Raw genomic sequence first — 15,282 nt, forward strand, 5'->3', positions numbered from 1 at the left:
GACGATGTTCCAAAACCACCTTTCAGAGCGCGATACCATAGTCTCTCGAGACTGAAGGTTGCCAACAACGAGGTGGTTCCAACTTCTCAGTCCTAAGAATGCTGCCATTTCCTTCAGCTAAGTAAGTGTGTGGGGGTGGTTGACGGTAGGGGGGTGCGTGGATCAGCTCCTAGCAGAGGGGTGAGATTGCCGTTGGGTCCCTAGACTTATATTTATTTGCTTATTGGCATTGTGGCAAGAAAAAGGTTGAAGACCACTGCTTTAAGCTAATGATTAATTCAGCACTTACTAGAGGTGACTTGGTTTTCCATTCCCTTCAAAATAAAGACAGGACTCATTCCTTCTTTATTTACGGTCACAGAGCCAACACAAGAAGACAGGACTCTTTTTGCTTTGGCTGAATGTAGAAGGCTGTGTTAATTTTTGCTTCATTTAAAAATATGGAGATAGTAAATCAATGTTTAAAATCAATGATTAAAAATACAGTAGTTTGTAACTTTTTTTTAATATACCACATAATTTGCATTTCTGAATATGCACAAGATACAGTTTTTCAAAGCAATCCATTTGATGACAGATATAAGAAATACATGTAGCAAGGAAGCCATTTACTTCACAAGTCATCCTCTTATAGATACTTGTCCGACTCAGTGGTTCTCAAACTTCTTAGCACCAGCTTTTAGGACCAGCTTTTTAGAATGACCATCTGTCCCAGACCCACTGGAAGTGATGTTATTAACCTGGAAGTGAAGTCATGGCAGGAAGTGACATCATGCACAGGGAAAATTTTGTCACCCCTTCCTACAACAAAATCAAATCAAATCAATTATGTGAATTAAAAGTTTACAATAGGAATAGTTTAAAATTTTATTTACAATAAAGAACCACCTCCTTAGCCGCCCAAGCAGTTGCTGATCTGTTTTTAAAAAAAAAAAATTCCCAAACATCTCAAGGGCTGCAATGCTATACAGACTTACCCAGGAGTAAACCCCATTGACTATCATTGTTAAAAGCACATATATAGTGATATGTGCAGAACTTGGGCTCAGTTGACTGCTGTAAGCTGGCCTGAGGGGATCGTAGCCTGTGCCTTTCATGAGCCAATAGACAGTCAGTCTTGAGTTTGTCTGAGCCAATAGTTACAAAGTTTTGTCTGAGCCAATAGGCTCACTTGCTCAGTACCTTGTAACAAGCCCTTGAGAGTTGGAGGACCAAAGGGAAAACTGTGGCAGGAGAGAAGGCTGCAGTACCACAGGATGAAAGGTAGAGGGCTGCCGTGTGCAGAGCCACTGAGGCTATAAAAGGGGCTGGAGCAGCACAGAGAAACCACCAGGGGGCAGAGCTGCTGGAAGGAGCCCTGAGAGCCTCTTGCTGGAGCTGAGAACCAGAGGGGAACCTCCGTCAAGCCTCCAGCCCTTGGCCTGCTGTCTCCTGCCTGCCTGAGCTCCTGTCTCCATCGGAGGAATCTGAAACACGGTCTTTCCATTCCTCCTAATAAAAAGCCTTAAACCGAGCTTGGTGCCAGTGGGCTCTTTCCAGCCTGCATAACAATAGTAACCTGTTAAAAGCACAGATCTGTAACATTTCCCCAAATGCAGTCACATACCATGGTAGCATCAAGCCTAATATATCATAATTATAACATACCTTGAAATGAATCAGGGCACACCTTAAATTGGCTTGCGACCCACCGTTTGAGAAACACTGGTCTAGCTTGATCCTAAACGTGTGTATGTTATTGTAATTTAAAGGTGTAATTTCAATTTTGCTAGTTGTTTATGTCGCTACTGTTACCATGATATATGGAAATTAGGATTTCTGAATAACATTTGTACAAAAGTAATTACTAAGCATTCTGTATGTTCCTGTAGAGGAGGAGGTCCATGGGGTCCACAATGAGTTCTTGCCCCAGGTGACGTCAGTGAGGACACTGAATGACAGCCCCCAGATCTCCATTTCTCTTCCTCACCCGATCCCCACTAAGCTCGGGGCCTGAATTTCATTTCCGAGCGCTTGTAGGAATACTTGACACCTTTGCCAGCTTCCCAGTTCATGCCATCACCAGTGGACTTGTGTGCCCCCAGCCAGTAGATCCCATTGAGGTTGGACTCGTGGCACGTCTTGTACCACCAGGCTCCTTTGTACTTGACTGCGCAATTTACATATGAGGTGTCGTAATCTTGGTCCTTGGTGGAGAAAGCCATGTCCTTGTGATAGGAGAGTGAATCACCTGCAAGGGAGAGATGAGGGTCCAGCAATAGTGGAATCACTTGGACGGGGTCGTAACACACATTCAGGTCTTTGTTTCTCTGTTTATGGCCAGGTTTGTTGTTCCCCTTTCTGCACAGTGCAGCCCACAGAGACAAACCATTAATAAGCACTCAAAAAATCAGAGAATACCATTAGATTCTCCCCTCTGTGTTTCTGCCACTGCTCTAACTATTACCCCAGAAAGGTGCCACTGGGGCAGAAAAGATATGTGGCATGGATGTGTGGGGTGGGATCCACCAAATATTTTCATCTTTGGGAGGACAGAGCAGCTCCGTTGCTCCATTACATTAAATAGGGGTTCAATGGGAGATTTTTTAAGGAACTTCTCCCTTTGGAATACTTGGGGAGGTGAAGAGACACCCTCCCCTACATTGAGAGACTTTAAAAAGAGCATCAGGAGAGACCAACAACGTTTAGCACCCTTTTCAAGAGGCTCTACCCTTTGAAATACAAGTGGGGTGAAAGATAGTTTGGGGGTCTTCCCAGTTCATTTGGGAGGGGTGCAGCCCCACCAAGCAGGGTTTTGGAAGCACCCAGCAGAGGCATGATAATGCTCATCTGAAGGCCTGGAGGAGGAGGAGGAGGAGGGATCCAGGGGGAGAGGGGCACAGAGGGGGTGGTCTCTTCCCAATCTGCACCCTCTGGGTTAGTCTAGGAGAAGATGGGGCAGCAGAAATTATTCAAATCATGGTCTGAGGACCCAGGCCTTCGAAGCATGGAAGGTTGCGAGCAGCACCGCAAACTGAAGCCAAAAACAGACCAGCAGCCTGTGCGTTGTGGGAGAAACTTGCGGGGATTGTGGTTTCAGTGACTCAACCACTATAGTTTATATCAGCTAAGTTTCTGAACCATCTTCAACAGCAGTGCCAGGTAGAGAGCATGGCAGTAGTCTAATGCAGGGGGCACTAAAGCAGGAACGCCAGCAGCCAGGTCTCCATTTGCACAGAAGGTCAGGCATCCAGGAGGTAAAGCAGCTAAAAAGCAGCTCTGAAAGCTTCATGCCTGCCTGCCTGCCTTCCACTAAGCTCTGGGCCTGAATTTCATCTCTGAGCGCTTGTAGGAATAGAAGCTTCCTTTGCCAGCGTGCCAATTAATGCCATCGCCACGGGATCTGTGTGCCCCCAGCCTGTAAATCCCATTGAGGTTTGAATCATGGCAGCTCTTGTACCACCAGGCTCCTTTATAGAGGGTAGCACAATTTGCAGATGCAGCAGCGTCATTGTCCCTGTCTTTGGTGGTGAAAGCCATGTTCCTGTGACCAGAGAGTGAATCACCTGCAAGGCAGAGATGAAGGACCACAGCTGAGGGTAGAATCATTCGGACGAGGTCAAAAAACACACTTAGGTCTTTGTTTCTCCATTTTGCAGCCCCCTTTTTGCTCAGTGCAGCCCAGGGTGACAAGCCATCAACAAGCATTCAGAAACGTCAGAGAATACCACACGATTCTCCCCTCTGCATTTCTGCCACTGCTCTAACTGCTGTCCTGCAAAGGTGCCACCATGAACATAGGGCACGAAAGAGGCCCTCCCAGGATGTGTGGCTTGGCCAAGGGGTTGGGGTGCACCAAATATTTTCATCTCTGGGAGGACAGAGCAGCCCCGTAGCTCCATTGCATTAAATTGGGGTTGAATGGGGGGTTATTAAAGAAGGGACTCAAGGGGTGGGGAGGGACTCAGGTGGGGTAGTCTCTTCCCAACCTGCACCAAATTCCAAAGGGCAGCGTCCCTGAAAACAGCATCAGGACTGACCAGTGTATAAGAACAAGCACTCTGGATCAGGCCAAATGCCCATCTAGTCCAGCTTCCTGTATCTCCCAGTGGTCCACTGAAGAGATGTAAGCTGTGCTTCTGAGTCCCAACACAGCCAACCACCCCAGAAAGGACACTGTGGGCAGGACCAACAAAGATGCACCCCCCCCCGCCTAGTCCCTGGCACAAGTCATCCACTGGGGTGACCACATTGTGTCTCTCCTGAAACCTGACCAGGTCAAAAGGGGTCCAGTTTAGCCTCGGAGCTAAACCTTGGAGCTGGGAGACCACTCCCTGCTCCATCCCCTTGCCTGGAACCAAGAGTTTTGAGACTCTGGGTCAGCAATTCTCCAATACTAGGCCTAGAGAGGACTTCATTAGAAAGGGGTGAAACACAACCAGACTTAGTGCCAAAGGCAGCCCCCTCCCTGTTACAAATGAACCCATCACCCTCCCTACTCACTCAGCCAGGCCCTCAAGCCAAGCGGGGCAAGCAGTTGGCCTGGCACTGCAGGGAACCCTGTCCACCTCCTACAAGCCAAAAGAGTCCAGAACAGATACGTATTCTCTCTGACAGAAGGGCAATTATGTGTCACCTCCTTGTGCATTCAGGGACATCTGACTGCAACTCTGCAGACCTCTCTGCACTCAACTGGTAGCTGGACGTGCGGACCAGCTCCCATTGACTGCCCATGTCCAGAGCCAAGAGGGAAGGGCCACGTATCATGTCAGACCTTCAGTGGCCCGTCCACGCCTTCAAATCCATCCCATTCTGCTCCTTGGAGAACCAGCCCCAATCACCAAGTGCAGAGAAACCAATTGGCATTCCCATTGCACGTCTGACCCAGACCTGGGGGTGCTTCCATTGATGCCTTGCATTTCTGTAGGAAAACATCCAGACAGGTACCTGCAGTGCCTTCCAGGAAGTCTCCAAGCACCAGCTTGTATTTGTCCGATTCCCCTAAGACCTTGAAGGACCGGTACTTGGCAAAGGTGTGGTTATTGTCCAAATCGGTGAAATCAATGCGCAGTTCGTTCTCTCCTGTCAAAAACAGCAACATGTTCCGTTTTTCCTTTCTGGGGCGGAGGCAGGCCAAAGATGGGTTTCCTTAACTCAAACCTGACCAGTGAGATTGATTGTTCAGAGAGCCCATGAGGTGTTATGAAGACACAGCAGGGGTCAGTCTGAGTCAGTGACACATCCATGGATTGGAGCCAATACAGAACTCTTGTTCGGTTGTGCGAGTGTTCCCATTTTGGCCACTAGTTTGTTTGTTGGTCACTGATCGGTTGGGTGACCTGCACTGTTCTATATTCAAATAAGTGAATGGGGGCGACACCAACCCTAGTGAAGCCCCTGCTTTGAGGCTGTGTGTACGATACTGTAATTGACTCTGTATGGTCTGGTACGGGAGGAGGTTCGTCACGGTCGTCACACAAGGAGCTCTCGCACTGGGCGATACGTAAGCCTAGTGACGCCTCTGAGGTAACCTACCCAAAGAAGTCAGGAGGTGGATTTTGTCATTTCCCAGCCAGAATTCTGTGAGCTGACTTCCAAAGCCCCTCTTGTAAGCACTCCAGTCCAGGTAGAAGTCCACGGAGCCATCATACCGTCTCTGAAAGACCTGCAAGGAAGGCACCCTCGGTTATTTTGCAAGGAATAAACGAGTTACCTGCAATGCAGTCAGAAGACTCCACTGGGAATTTCCCAGGCACAAGAAGCCCAGGCAAAGGAGCCTGGCCTTGTGTGGCTTTCCTGCACAATGTCAGTGTCCTCCTGAACAGGGGGAGGGAGTTGAGGGTCACAGCCTTCCATGTTGTGGTCCTGACGGGAATCAGGTGGGGAGGGAACAGGCCATTCGTTTGTATTGCAGAAGGGCAATCGGTGGGGCATTAACTCCCACTTGCTCTACATTGCCTTGGTTAATTTTGAAAGGGCAGTCCTGCAGTGAAGGGGGTTGTGGGCAAGCGGGGTGTGTTTGCTCCTGCTTAAGGACTGGGGTTTTATTTCTGGAACACATGGCCACGCAAGTCTTTGCTCTCAGGACTGTGGGGGTGCACTAGAAGGTGCAATGTGAAGCCTGAGCTCTGAATAGAGACTTACGGTCCAGCCACCTCCATCTGTGACCATGTCGCACAGCACCATCAGGGGGGCACAGTCCTTGGGGTAGATGGTGTACCAGCCACTCAGTGTCACCCCCTTGGCCAGCAGCTCTTTGCAGTTCTTTGCACCTAGTCAAGAGAGAGAGAGAGAGAGAGAGAGAGAGAGAGAGAGAGAGAGACTCAACAGCAGCTCCCACATTCTGCATCGCTGCAATCTCCCTACAGGTCCCCCTCTCTGGGACAGTCAGGAATGAAGGATCCTTCTGGGATTGGGCCCTTCAGGAAAGCCCTCCCCTCCCAGACCCTGACTGGCCAAGCCCTTAGATCTTCCACGCTGGCCAGTTAGATCTCTCCAAGAAGCCCCAAACAGGGCTTGAAAGCTGCACCCCTGTGGGGCTCCCCAGCAACTGGGATATGCAGTTACAGTGCCCCTGAACATGGAGGCTCCGTACAGCTTCCCATCCTCTAACCATAAGTCCTTCTCCCACCTGCTTCTCTATTCCCCCCTTAAAAGATCTGAAGCCCTTTAAAACACCTTCCGGCACTAAGTCCCTGACATTCACTTTCGTTCTTTTCCATGGCCCTTCCTGGTGCCTGCCCCAAATCGCCTTCTCATTCATTTCATGGGGGAGAAATCTCTGACAGGGAGAAAAGCTTTCCCCGCCCCCCTCTCCACGCCTTTGAATGTGGCATTTCTGGCCCTGAGGAGGGTCTAGGGAAACACTCACCCTGCTTACATTGGATGTCCGCCAGTTCTCTTTCTCCTGCAAAACAAGGCATGGGGGGAAGAGGAAGGGGCAGGTAAGACCAGAAAGAAATTGTTACACTTTCCCCCAAACAATTGTTTGATCCAGGTTTTACATGTCTAGCAGTCAAGCACTCCCCAGCAGTAGAAAGGCAGGGCCAAGGGTGTGGGGAGGGGGGAGGCAACAAAGCTTTTGTGGGAAGCATAGGGTGAACGTGCAGAAGAGTCAGGGACATCCTTACCAATCTGGCCTGGGGCACCTGGAGATCCTTGGCTGCCTGCGGAAAAGAGTAGAAGGCATCGTGGGGGTTCCCCACGCAGAAACCTGGTTCCCCCGGTGATGTCACTCCCCCCTCCAAAGTCAGCCATGGGCTCCACTCCCTTGTGAAACTGCTGGTGCTGGATAGACTCCCCCCCCCCTGCGGATTTGGGGAGCCCACACGCAGCCTAAGAGTAGTCTTACCTTTCTGACCTGCTAGGCCAGGGGAACCTTGTACTCCTGGTTGGAGGGAAAGAAAAGGGAGAAGGAATCAATTCTGGGGCAGCAAAAGCCTCCATAATGGAAGCGGCATGGGTGTCAAGGGTTAAATCCTTTCTCTATATGATGGGTGGGGAGAAAAGCAGGACAGGCTAGGACTCGGACCCCCCCCCCCAAAAGGGAAGGCCAGGAAGGGTGTTGAACTACAGACAGCAGCATGGAGTCCCCCACCCATTCAGTCCTGAAGCTTCCTGGGCCAGCTGCCTCTCAGCCAAGACTACTCCACAGAGTTGCTGAGAGGATAAAATATTGGGGTGGGGGGCAGGGAGTGGGATTTCCCTGTAGCTCTGGGAGGAAGGGTGGGATAAACATGTGAGAAGTAAATCAAAGTCAAACACACCCTTACCTGTCTGTCCTGGAGGTCCTGCATTTCCTTTATCCCCTACAAATGAGAGCACCACTTTCAACCACTGGGTGGAAACCCAGGTCCTTCTGGCAGACAGGGCTCTGGGAGCAGGACATAAGCTCTGGGCTCTGTCCCACCAAAGAACTCCCTCTCCCCCCCCCTCCCGGGTTGCCCACCTGCGGCCTAACAAGTGTCCTCTTACCTTTTGGGCCGGCAGGGCCGAGGTCACCCTTCTCTCCTGGTGGGAAGTGGGGGAAAGAGGGAAAGAATTAGAATTCTTAATCTTGCAGGGTGGCACAGTGGACACTCCCATGTTTTTCCCAGGAGTGGAAATAGCCATTTAGGGAGGGGGCAAGACCGGACTAGAGAACCAACAGGGGCTTAAAGCGGTGGTTCCCAAACCGTGAGCCACGGCTCCCCAGGGAGCTGGGGCGCCGCAGAATCTTTGCCAAAACCAGATGCCCTCTACAATGCATTGGATTGTAGCCCTAATGGGGAGCCATGGTCAGTGGTCCAGTAGGTCAAGGGAGCTGCCAGTTGGACAATTTGGTCTCTGAGACCCTCTCACCTCTCCCCCCCCCATTGTCTTCTCCATGATTCATGGTACACTGCAAGATCCTTGAAGGCAGAGACTTTTCCTTTACATAAATCCCTTATTGACCTTGTAGAGTCCGATCTCCACTGATAACACATGACAAATATATTGCAATTCTTTTGAAAGAAAAACGAATGGACGTAACTACTGCCATTAGATAACCCCCTTTGTCCTCTGAAGGCTACTCTTTTTCTCCTGTAGGGAACCCATGCAAGGGACGCCCTCCCGGACAGCCTCCCTCAGAGTCAAGACACTTGTTCCCCCTTCTTCCCCCCCCCCCAAGTCTTACCTTTCACACCAGCAGGTCCACTTTTCCCAGGGATTCCCTGGAGACCCCTTTCTCCTAAATGCAAGAACAGAAACCACAATGTACCTTGGGAGGCATTTCAGAGAGAGCACCAGGGAAGCTGAGGGGTCCTGAGCTGTGGCTGTTTGGGAGCCCTGATGAAGATGCTCTCTGCTTGCTAAGCAAAGGGAGGGGTAAACCTAGATCATCTTCTAGGCAGGACCACCTACCTTTTGCACCAATGCCTGGATCTCCTTTGGGTCCTGTTGCCCCAGGCGCCCCTGGGCACCCCCGGAGGATGGCCAGCTTCTCATTCCCCCCCAGGCCCACAATGTTCACATCTGCCGACAAAAGAAATGTTCACAGTTGTGATGGAGACAAATGCCCAGACAGAGAGGATGCCCTGCCACACCCGGGTGCCACACCAGGGTGCCAGGAGAGATGCTTTCCTTTGCCATCCCCAAAGCCCCTTTTGGGAAGTCATTCTGCAGTAAACAAACCACCAAGGGATGATGATTTCTGTAATGCAGGCTTCAGCTTCCTCAAGGCTCTGGCTCTTGTGAGGTCATGACTTCAAAGGTATTAAGAATTCTCACCATGTGCCCAAAATTTCCATTCCCCTTCTGTGACCCTGCAGGTCACAGTGACAGGTTGAAGCCTCTATGCCACTCACCTGGGCAGGTGTTGCTGGAGTTGCCGGCAATTCCAGAAGCAACTGTCAGGAGGCAGAGCAGGAAGGTCAGGGTTTCTTCTGCACCCCTCTTCATGGTGGCACTTCAGGGCGTCTGTCCTCTTCTCTCTGCAAGGAGTTTACCTGAAACACAGAGCTCTTTGAGGCAAGAGTTACAACCCCTCTGCATCACCAGTCCACCTCTGAGAGCCAAGAAGCAGGTGATGGGCCAGTCCTCTATTCTTCCTCTTAAGCGTATTTTAAAAATAAAAATACATTAAAAAAAACAAAACACCCACCTGAGGCTGAGATTGCAGAGCCTGTGGCTTTTCTCCAAGGAAAGAAAAGGCTCTGGGGACAGAAGACTCCGAGGACAGAAACGGCAGGATGGAAAAGGTTATGAAGTTCTCCCCTCTCACCGATCTCAGCTCTGGTTTGAGATCCACATTTTGCTTCTTTTTATTTCAAAATTCAAGAGGAAATATCACTGATATGCCCCCCCCCCCAATCACATGGGGAAGGTCCCTGCTTTTTGCTGTAGTTGTTGCAAAAGAGGTATTTCCGTCTCTGCATAGAGAAGTTTCCCAGAAACTTCATCCAAGTGGAAGAAGCAGGGCTGGTTCCTGGAAGCAAAACTGGAGGATTTGATGCCCAGGAAGCTTTGCATACAAGTTGGGTTGGAAGTTCTCCAAGATGACTTTTGGCTGAATTGGGGTGTGTGTGTGTGAAATTCTGGGGGAGAAGGGGGGGTTGAAACAACACCCCCTTCCCTCCTGCCCGAGTTTTGCTGCTGCTGCACTTTAAAAAACAACCATCAACAAGAATTGCACTAGCTCAGCACCTTGAATGGACACCTCTCTTTCTCTTTCTCTCACAAACACTCCTTTGGGTGCCAGACAGCTGGTCTGAGGCCGTTCCTCACTCCTTCTGCTTGATAGTTTAAAATAAATGGAAAGCACCCACAGGGGCTGAGACGGGAGACCCTGTGCCTTTTTCCCAAGGAAATAAAAGTATCTGGAGGGAAGACTTTGAGGAGAGAAGAGGCTTTTCTCTCCCACTGGTCTGCTTCTCTAGATTCAGGTGCTCACCTGGCTCCCTTTAATTTAAAAATACATTAAGATCCACATCCATGGACACCTCCTCACACCTCAGAGGGCCTCTGGGACGTGTTTGGAAGCGACTTCCAGCCGCATTTGGGAAGTATTCTGAGGTGTGGGGAGGCTGTGACCCACTGCATGGGCCTCCCCCCCCCACCAAAATGGCTTCCCATTCTGCTATAGAGATACAAAGTCTATAATGAATTTTATTTCTATCTGTGAGGTTCTACAGACCTCAGCTGCGAACCTGGGGCCCTGCAAAACATGTTTCCAATGAGGCACCCGCAGCTCCTAAGGTCAGCCTGGCCCCTGCTCAGAGGGGCACTGAAATTTGAACGATGGCCGCCAGAAGCAGCAACTGACTGCCAAGGTTCGTGGAGCCCCTCAGCCCCCCCAAAATGTCCCTGAGCATCTGAAAAAGGGTCCAGTACCCCCTCCCTCTTTTCCAGCCAATGAATGAGGAAATGGTTACCCGTCCCACACTGTTGACACACCAGCTGTTGGGAAATTCACGTTTTCATTCGGGGGGGGGGGCTGAAACAGAGCCACGTGCCAGTTACCTCATAACCAGCAACTGTGACACTTGCCTTGCCAAGGACGCCCGGAAATCCAGCCACAACTTCTCTTTCTCCCAGTCTCCATTTCCTCTCCCAGATTTGCAGACTCCGGGTTCTGAAGCCACCGTGGCTGCCATGTGCCAGATCTCGGCCTCTGTTTTTCTTGTGTCCACTTGCTCTCCCTCCACAAGAAGAACAGGTCTTACCCAGCCCTGCAAAACAGGCTGTGAACAAGAACAGAAACACGTATCATTGCCAAACCACGCGTGGAAACCAGGTGTCTCCCAACCGGGGGACCAAACCGAACCCACGAACCTGTTCGGAAAGTGTTGTGGTTCTGTTTCACCCGATGAAAAAGGCTGAGCCTGCAAAAGCCAATGCCCGGTTGGGAGACTTTCTGCTCTTCCTCCTTGCAGAGGTCAGGGTCACATGTAACAGACTGGGTGGCACAAATGTCCTTCCTTAGGAGACGCCCACAGCAAGGTTGTGGCTGATAGCGTCTTGTGTGCTCCCAGACACACCTGGTGGGCTGCAAGAGGCAGGAGGCTGGGTGGGAAGACTTTGGTCTGATCCAGCATGTTCTCAGATGTCAGGTCCTGGTGGCACGCAGAGGGCAAAGGTTTTTCCATCTCAACCTGTCCCAGATCTTCAGCGCCATCCGAAGAAACTCTGTTTATCCCTCCGAGCCTCCAGGGCCCCCTGGGAGGGGGCTTGCTTGGCCCAGCCAGGGCTTGTCCTCTGCTTACTCAGTTAGAGTCTTGCCCTACTAAAGGCTTCACAAGTCCACCAACCAGGACCCAGCCTGGAGAAGTCTTGCTCAGGGGCACCATCAGGTTCTGGGACTTCCTCGACTCTTCCGTTTCTCCTTGTCAATTTGCATCTTCTCTATTTAAAGTGTTAGATAGCAGAGTGTTTGGAAAGAAAAAAAAAAACAGGGCTCAGATAACCTCGAGGGAGGGACATGAGATTGAGGTGGGGCGGAAGGAAGCTCAATTTTCAGTTGTGCTTGTGTGTAGGGGAAATGTTTTGTAGTAGCAACATAATAAAATTGTTACTTAGAGAGGCCTCTGTGCATCTATAGTGTTCCCACTCCTGCCACTGGCAGAGACGACTTCCCTCCCAAAGCCATTGGCTCAGCTGCTGTGATGTCAAAGAATGCACATTCCTTGCTTGATTATTGCAAGATTCGGGAGGGAAAAGCTCTTTGCTTTGGCTGCGTTTTGTAGAGTTCGGTTAAACACGCGAAGGCCAAGGGGAGAATCACGAGGTCTCCTTCACCAGATCTTTCAACAGGATGGTGACAGGGGTGCCCTGCAGGGGGATAAGCATAGGCAGTGCCAGATGGAGATGTGTGGGACCTTGGGTGACGTGCCTTCCCAAGGCACCCTCTTGCATCACCCCCCCCCCCACCGTGGGAAGGCCCGGTGAGCTTGCTGGATGACAAACAGCCTCCAATGAGGCTGAGGTGTGCCTGGCTGCAAGTGTTGAACTTAACAATCTTTCAACATCTCAGACAATAAGTTTGGAAGGGGGCCAGCATATCCGATTTAGGAGCCAGCGTGGTTCAAGAGAACTGGTTTCAATTTCCCCTCCAACCTGGAGCTTCTCGGGTGACTCTGGGTCAGTCACCCTCTCGCATACATACGAAAGTACCTCACAGGCTTGTTGCAAGAAGTGGAGGAGAAAGAGCACCCTTTGGAGCTCCTTGGCGGAAGGGCAGGGCACACATGCAAGAAAGAAAAGGCTTTTCATTCCAAAAGGCAGATGAAAGAGAGAAATGCAGATCTCAGCATGAACATGAAATTCATGAATCAAGTCAGGATGGAAAGGAATGCCTCTCCCTACCATCCCTGTGCGCCACGGTCCTGATCCCAGAGGAACTCATCTGTGAAAACAGCCAGGCAGGAATGCCGGCCCAAGTTACACTCCTTGGCACCCCCGAACCTGGTCAGAACACAAGCGCAGCAAAACACACACAACTCTGATAAAAAGACTTTGGTTTTTATTATCCAAGAGATATTTACAGCAGAATAAATTAACAAAATCATCACATCAAAGAGACTTGGGGAGTGTGTGCGTTTCTGCATTTCACAACCCTCAATGTTCACTCTGCCCTTTTCTCTCTTGTTGGCAGGAGGGGTGGGAAAGAGGGCATCTGCATGAGGACTTGGCAGCCTCATGCATTGCATTGCATTGGGGGGATTGCATTGGGGGGGATTGCATTGGGGCTGCATGAGGACTTGGCAGCCTCATGCATTGCATTGCATTGGGGGGGATGTCGTGCCAATAAGAAAAGATGCACGCACGTTTTCTAATTTAACTGATGGAACTCACTGACAAAAGGTAGGCAGTGTTCACATACCCTCTGAATAAAAGTTGCTGGGACGATCAGAGAGTGCAGTCAACTTCATGCCTTGCCTGTAAGTTTTCTCAAGTTAGAAGCAAGACACTGGACGTCCTGGACCACAACACAGATCGTGGATCTAACTACCAAAGGTGGGAGGGGTGACTTAGATCTGCCTCCCCCACCATGTTCCCTCTCTGCCTGCATGGCAGAAGTTACCAACCATTTACACTGCTGTGGGTGCTCCAGAAAAAGAGCTCCTTTTGCACCCCAGTCATGCCCAGAGACTGAACCAAGAACTTTGCAGTTTGAGCTAACCTAGAGCTACTTGGGACTGGGGGTGCTCACTGGAGCCATCTTCAGGAGTGGGTGGGAATAGCAATGTGGAGCATCAGCATCACTGATGTCCCAGAAGTAGCCCTGCCTAGTAAATATACCCTGTTCTCCCGCCCTTTAGCGATCCACAGTGCAACATCATCTACTACCTGCATCTCCTCGTTCAGCCGCCAATCACAGGGACCCTGACTTGGGGTTGGGAACTGAGCACAACTCAACCTGATGCAAACAATTATTTGAGGCTTCGGTGACTTCAAGAGGATGATTTTAACAGAAATATTTAGTTTCTGTGCATAATTTTTTTCAAAACCAAATCTCACATCATCAAACGTGACATGTCATCTCACCAGCTTCCCTGCTGCTTCTGTGCCCTTATAGTGCCATCTCCCCCCCCCCCCACACACACAAATCACCACCACGGTGCCCGTTCTTCCCCTCCAGATTATTCCATTTTCTCCCGTTCGCCGCCTTACCTGGCAAAGAGAAGATACATGCCAGCACCCAACTGGCCACACTGGAAGGGCCCTAAATCAACCACAGGTGCCCACAAACGTTTTCAAGCTCTTGGGGGTGTAATAATAATAAATTTCCTGAGAGCAGAAAAGGCAAAACCCAAATCTGAAAGAGTCCGTGATTTGCTCAGCTAGATTTAAAGAAATAAGCAGTATATCCTGCAGGGAAGTTGGGCAAATTTAACCATTTGTTGGATTCAATGATTTTGGCAAAACAAAGCAAAGCAAAAACAAGAAGCCCTGTTCTCTTCCACACAAACCGTCCGCCTGCGGCAAAGACAACAAAAGCCACTTCTGGTGTGCTCTCCGGCACGGTGACAAATCACACACCACTTCTCACCTCTTCATAAGCCTTCGGCATCCAGGACAGCTTGATGCTCCTTACCTCGAAAGGGAAGCCAATTTTGTAATCCCAGCAGTACTCAGGAGATAAGATTTTGGTGGGTTTGTGGAGGAGGAAGTACTTGTTCAAATGACTCTCATCGTGCCAGACGGCCTCCAGGTTCTGCTGTTTGTCCAGCTGGATGTTTTTGTAGCATTGCCGGGTGAGGTTGAGGACGCGCAGGGGGGTGCCCCCAAACACGGCTGCGTGGTAGTAATAGTCCCCTTCGTCGTAGGGGATGTAGGCGGCTGATTCGGGGCGCCTCTCGTAGGTGAAGGTGTTCTTGTCGGCCTTGTAAAACCAGGCCTGGAGCTGCGCGACGGACTCATCCAGCGTCTCCACCCCATAGCTGTTCTGGAAGACCTGGTCGACATCCATGCAGAAGACAAAATCCACCTCGTGGCGGATGTGACTCTCGATGAGGTCCCCAATCGTCTTCATCCTCATCATGCTGATGTCCTGCCAGCGCTGCTCCTTGTTCACCTGGAACACCTTCAGCGTCCGATGGAGCCCCAGCTCGATCAGGGGCACTTTGGAGAGGTCGTCCACCATGATGTAGAAGATGACGTTGTAGCCGGGCATGAAGAAGATGTTGGCGGAGTTCAGGAAGTTCTTCAAGTATTTGTCCAGATATCTGGGGAGGAAGGGAAAAAGATGCCAGAGCTGTCGGAGAAGGTCACAGGTGGGAGATTTAGGGCAGAAAAGGAGGTCCTCCTTCACTCAGCTCCATGATGAGTCTGTGGAATTCCTTG

General features: G+C 50.5%; 2 protein-coding genes across 6 annotated transcripts in view; both read right to left on the bottom strand.

Annotated features, from left to right (window-relative positions):
* Positions 1-516: 516 nt before the first annotated feature.
* Positions 517-10,905, bottom strand: LOC136635495 (ficolin-1-like). 5 transcript variants are annotated; one of them, XM_066610675.1, is made up of 13 exons: positions 9,602-10,905; positions 9,306-9,431; positions 8,863-8,973; positions 8,636-8,689; positions 7,954-7,989; positions 7,752-7,787; positions 7,331-7,366; positions 7,110-7,145; positions 6,851-6,886; positions 6,124-6,251; positions 5,515-5,644; positions 4,927-5,061; positions 2,138-3,545 (listed from the first exon to the last, which is right to left on the bottom strand). In XM_066610675.1, exons 2-13 carry the CDS (start codon positions 9,397-9,399, stop codon positions 3,292-3,294), a joined length of 1,086 nt encoding a protein of 361 aa, XP_066466772.1. In that variant the 5' UTR covers positions 9,400-9,431; positions 9,602-10,905; the 3' UTR covers positions 2,138-3,291. The 5 variants fall into 5 exon arrangements, with proteins under 5 accessions (XP_066466773.1, XP_066466772.1, XP_066466771.1 ...); XM_066610674.1 differs by having other exon boundaries at positions 9,306-9,446; XM_066610676.1 differs by having other exon boundaries at positions 517-2,230; positions 9,306-10,905.
* A 3,130-nt stretch (positions 10,906-14,035) lies between these two features.
* Positions 14,036-15,282, bottom strand: part of LOC136635464 (N-acetyllactosaminide alpha-1,3-galactosyltransferase-like) — a 28,083-nt gene continuing 26,836 nt past the window's right edge. The window contains exon 8 of the mRNA XM_066610611.1: positions 14,036-15,164. Within this exon, the coding sequence (XP_066466708.1) occupies positions 14,471-15,164 (694 nt within the window). The 3' untranslated portion in view covers positions 14,036-14,470. The remainder of the gene's footprint in view (positions 15,165-15,282) is intronic.

The sequence above is a fragment of the Tiliqua scincoides genome, chromosome 16 (assembly GCF_035046505.1).
Source record: "Tiliqua scincoides isolate rTilSci1 chromosome 16, rTilSci1.hap2, whole genome shotgun sequence".
NCBI classification, from domain to species: Eukaryota; Metazoa; Chordata; class Lepidosauria; order Squamata; family Scincidae; genus Tiliqua; species Tiliqua scincoides.